The sequence below is a fragment of the Apteryx rowi genome, unplaced genomic scaffold (genome assembly GCF_003343035.1).
Source record: "Apteryx rowi isolate R43461 unplaced genomic scaffold, aptRow1 scaffold_329, whole genome shotgun sequence".
NCBI lineage: Eukaryota > Metazoa > Chordata > Aves > Apterygiformes > Apterygidae > Apteryx > Apteryx rowi.
The window spans coordinates 547,278-551,928 of NW_020449741.1; the positions used below are offsets into that span (position 1 = coordinate 547,278).

Sequence of the window (4,651 nt, forward strand, 5' to 3'; positions counted from 1 at the left end):
TGCAGGCTTCTCTTCAGATGAGGTCTATAGGTCTTCCCTGAGAAGTCAGCAGCCCCCTTCCCCCGGAGGAGACTCAAGGAACAGCAATGTTTCAGGAAACATAGGCTTAATTTGCCTTCAAGTGCACAAATTGTTTATAGAAATGATATTTTCCAGAATTGGACTGTGTGGGGTTCAGTCAGCTGCATCAAGCTAGATGTTCTGAGCCAGCAAGTTCACCATGGAGGTCACTTAACAGCTAACCAGCTGCTACAGTATCTGTGGCCCTAGTTGACACTAAAAAGCATTATTTTTATTAGCTCTGCAGCAACAATGAGAAGTAGGGCACAGAACTAGTCTTAAAACTGTTGGCTAGAGTTCTCTTCATTAGCGATCTTTCAGCTGCTTGATACTGTAGCAGTATCAAAGGCACTGAACATCATGTGTCCCCCACCCAATGCATGTCTAAAACTCTATATAAAAATGTGAAGGCAACAGCAGGGTAAGCCTGAGACACCATGCTTTTCTATGGAAAAAAACCAAAAAAACCAGCAAGCACCAAATCAGACAGCTTTGTCCAATACCATGCTTTTCCATCTCTGGCACACAAGTCACATGGAAACACTTGTATAATTTGATCACTCAACAGCATCTGACACTGAGCCAACCACATGTTTTACACATAGGAAATAAAGGAACCTTAGCCATCAGAACAGGTTGTAATCACCAATGAGTAAGCAGGTTTGAAGATGCCAAGGTCACAGGAGCCTGCTGTAGTCTTTCTAGCTGCCATCAGTACTAGCTGACCAGAACAAGTTTTGCTATCTGTTTACTATCAGCAGTTAATGTTCAAACACCAAACAGGACTGCATAAAGTTGCTTGTTTTCACATCAAACTAGCCTGGACAGTATAGAACTTGAACATGTTTAGTAGAAACAGGTCTCTGAAATACAAGTGCCACAAGAATCTGATCTTTAGATACAGCATGAGTCAGACATGATTACTGCACTAATTAACACTGATCTAGGACATTTTTAGGTAGTTTTACACTGCTTATCCAGGCTGACTTCTAAGCTCCTTGATTCTAATTCAGTTTGCTTCAACAATTAATGTTCAATTAACATCAGAACATGCTGTAGGGCTGCATCCCAATTAGGAAAGCTGTATGGCACTGCAAGTGTTAGTTTATCCCATATTGACACCTCTGCAGCACTGCCTTAAAGATCTTTTGAGATATTTCATTAGAAAAGTAGTTCAGTAGCATTCAGAATTAAGAAATTAATTCTGAAGTAGCAGTATCTATATCTATTTCAATTTGGTCAGTGACTGTACTCTTCATATGTGTTAGGGCCCTAAGAGTTTAACTTGATGGATCAGATCTGCTAGCATTATGATCATCTGTCACCAAGATTCCACATCAAGAACCAGTCACGTACCAACAGTGATATGATAGCTACCAGATCTTCATCAATACAGCATATAAGCAATTGCTCATTTTGAGTTACCCAATTCAAAGCCTCCTCATTTAATTTGCAGTCCCACAACACAATATGAAACCTACAGTTTCTAGAAAACACTTCAGTTCTACTTTAGAGGTGCCAAGTAATGCTATGAATTCTTACTAAAATGCTGACTCAACTTTGTATCCCCCACTGTTAGGCTTTCATAGAAAGAGACTTAGACATCAAAAAAGTGTTTAAAAGGCCATACAATTCTATTGTTTTGCTCCCAAGTTCAATTTTGCACAAATAACTGAAGAACAATTTCCTTAAGAAAGCTCAGTATTTAAGACCTTAATCACTAGTATTGCAAAAGGCAAGGATCTGTCAATCCAATTTCTTTTCATTTCCCACAAATGTAACTAGGTCTTAACGTATTCCTCCTTTATCATCACTGGTCAAGTGGCTGGTAAGTCAAATAGTTTTATAGACTAGGGTGACTTCTACAGCATTCCTGACATACTGTTTTCAAGAAACTCCTTACTTGTCCAGCATGAGTATATTACTTGAACTCCAAGCCAGTAGGCCACTAATTGCCCTCAGCAAATTGCCTGCATCCCACTAACTGGCACAAACTGAGCAAGAGTAAGTATAGCAAATCAGGCCTTTCCACCCTAAGGTGGAAGCCATGAACATACCTGGCATGAAGCAGCTAGAGTCAACTTTGCCAGCACCAACAAGGCTAGACAGTTTCCCCTCAGATGTTGTTTTTAATCTACCATATAATTTATACAGTTCAATCTGAAATTCTGATCAAGCAAGAATAGCTCCCACAATTCTACCATTAGAAACCTAGCTACCACCTCAGAGGCTACTTCAGCATAATCAGAGAGGCCAAGCATGTTAACAGCCATGTGCAACTCAAGCTACAGCCACTTCAGAACTCAAGTGTTTTGGCTCCTTAATTGGGAATTAAGCTAGAGAGCAGATGAACAGACAACAGGTCAGTGTATGTGCATGCAGGTAAATACATGGGCTAATTTTCTCTTCAAAGGACTTGAGTTCTTCCTACTTACTGTAATACCTGTATTTAAAAAAAGTGAAGCCTTCCAAGCCACTGTTTAGAATCAGAACAGTCAGCACACTGTGATCCATGAGGCAACACTAAATGCTCAGCAGAAACAGTAATATTTAGTAATGGGTTTACTCAGGCTACAAGAGTCTTAGACTAGGGGTCATATGATGGTCTTTCTAGTGTACAACAGGATTTATGAATATCTACATAAACATTCCTCTGTAGGGAGAGTGATACTGTAGGACAACCCAATTCACTCAAAGTTTAACTACACAATGACTTAAGATGCAGATGAATTGCCATCAGAGAAGTTTCACCTTTTTTAATATTTGGTGCAGCTTCCATTTAAAAAAAATTGTCAGAAGCATATCTATTCCTTTTAATGACATTAAGCTCTCTAAAGCTAGCTTCACTCCCAAAATGAATTGGCATATTTAAGTTTCAGTCCTACTAGAAAGTGGTCTTGCATACCCGAGTAAAAGCAGTCATGTTTAAAAAAGGCTGTTGCCCTATTTACTGGGGGGGGGGGGAGCGCTACACCCAGACCAAAGAGGGCAGAATCAGATCAGCTCTATCTTTTTGGAGAAACTGGAAAGACTGTGCAACTTAATCTTAAGGAAGACTGGCACAGACTTACCACCAAAATAGCTAAGTGAAAGCACTGAAGAAATCCCTGAAGGTCACACACAGCAGCAGATATTAGAACTCATCACAACGCATGCATAAGACATACATTATGAGAGCAAGGACTAGGGCTTTAGGTTATACTGAATTTTTGACATTGAGGATGGCCATCTAGTATCTGACAAGTTAGATCTAAAAGCATGGCCAATTCAGTGTTAATAAGCCCATGTCAGACAGTTACCAGCTGCCGTATTACACGGCCACAGTTATCTGAAGGGCAACAGGGAGACCACTGACCAAACTGTACCAGCTTAGCCCTTTTTCCTTGAAAGGAGCCTTCAGTCTCCAGCGAAGAGAATTTCCTTCCCTGCAGGCCGTCATCCTTTCACTGGGAGGGTGCAGCTATCTAGTTAGCCATTCCGTGGAGCAGCCCGTTATCATCACTGCAGGGTCTTTTTCCACATCCGCTGGAAGGACCCCTGCGGCGGCCACGCTCCGGGACGGCGGCGGGCCGCCGCCGCAGTCACGTGACCGGCGGGGGCCCCTCCACCGGCTGACACGCTCTGCGGTGACGTCACCCCCGCGCCCCTCCGCGCCGCGCACCGGCGGCTCCCGAACGCCCCCGGTAGCCCGGATGCAGCGGCTAGGAGCGCCGATGGGCAGGAGGCTGAGAGAGCCGAGGCGCCCGGCGGGGGGGGCAGGAGTGCAGGATGCAGCCGGCTCGGGGGACGGCAGGCAGCCTCAGCCGCAAGCTCACCCCCGCAGACCGAGCGCTAGGCCGGGGGGTACCGGGTCACCGGTCTCTGACACGCCCCGCGAGGCGGCTGCAGGAGGAGCCCTGCATTGCCCCACGCAGGAGAGGCCCAGCGCCTCGCTCCCAGACACACAACCCAAGAGGAAGCCCCAGCCTCGCCTGCAGGCACCTTCTGCCAAAGAGGTGGGACCGCTTCTAGCCCCTCCACCCCCAACGCCCAGATCCAGGCCAGCCATCAAGATCCACCATTGAGAAAGCCTTTCTAGGCGACTCCCGCACCAACACCCCCCCATTCAGAGCACCCAGCAGCTGTCACTACCAGCTTCCTCAGTTAAGGAAAGGGAACCCCTCCCCCCTCCCCAAAGCCCCTCAAGGGACGAGCCTCTTCCTCCGTGCTAACGCAATGTAGCAACCCAGACTATGCCCGCTCCTCCCTGCCCCGACAGGGAGCTCGGAAGCTGAAAATTCCTCCGCTGTCGGGTGGCAGGGGAGACACCTGCCATTAATGGTGATGAGGCCAGGGCACGGCTCCCCTCCCCGTGGCCAAGGCAGCCATTCTGCCCCCCAGCAGCCCACGCAGCCCCCCCCCCAAGGGATGCAGCTCAAGTAGGAAGGTTTTCTCACCGCTGAAGACCATGGCAGCTGAAGCGCCCATCACGGCGAAGAAGGAGGCGTATTCGGGGGAGCTGGCCGACGACATGGCTGTGAGGTGCTGGGCTGAGGGGGTGGGGGGAAGAGGGGACGGGAGCTCTGTGCTACGCGCAGCTAGAGGAAGCGGA

At 47.0% G+C, this 4,651-nt stretch overlaps 1 protein-coding gene across 1 annotated transcript in view; it reads right to left on the bottom strand.

The window, feature by feature from the left end:
• Positions 1 to 4,645, bottom strand: part of ATP6V0C (ATPase H+ transporting V0 subunit c) — a 12,473-nt gene extending 7,828 nt beyond the window's left edge. Inside the window, exon 1 of the mRNA XM_026071583.1 lies at positions 4,497 to 4,645. Within this exon, the coding sequence (XP_025927368.1) occupies positions 4,497 to 4,572 (76 nt within the window). The 5' untranslated portion in view covers positions 4,573 to 4,645. The remainder of the gene's footprint in view (positions 1 to 4,496) is intronic.
• Positions 4,646 to 4,651: the final 6 nt, after the last annotated feature.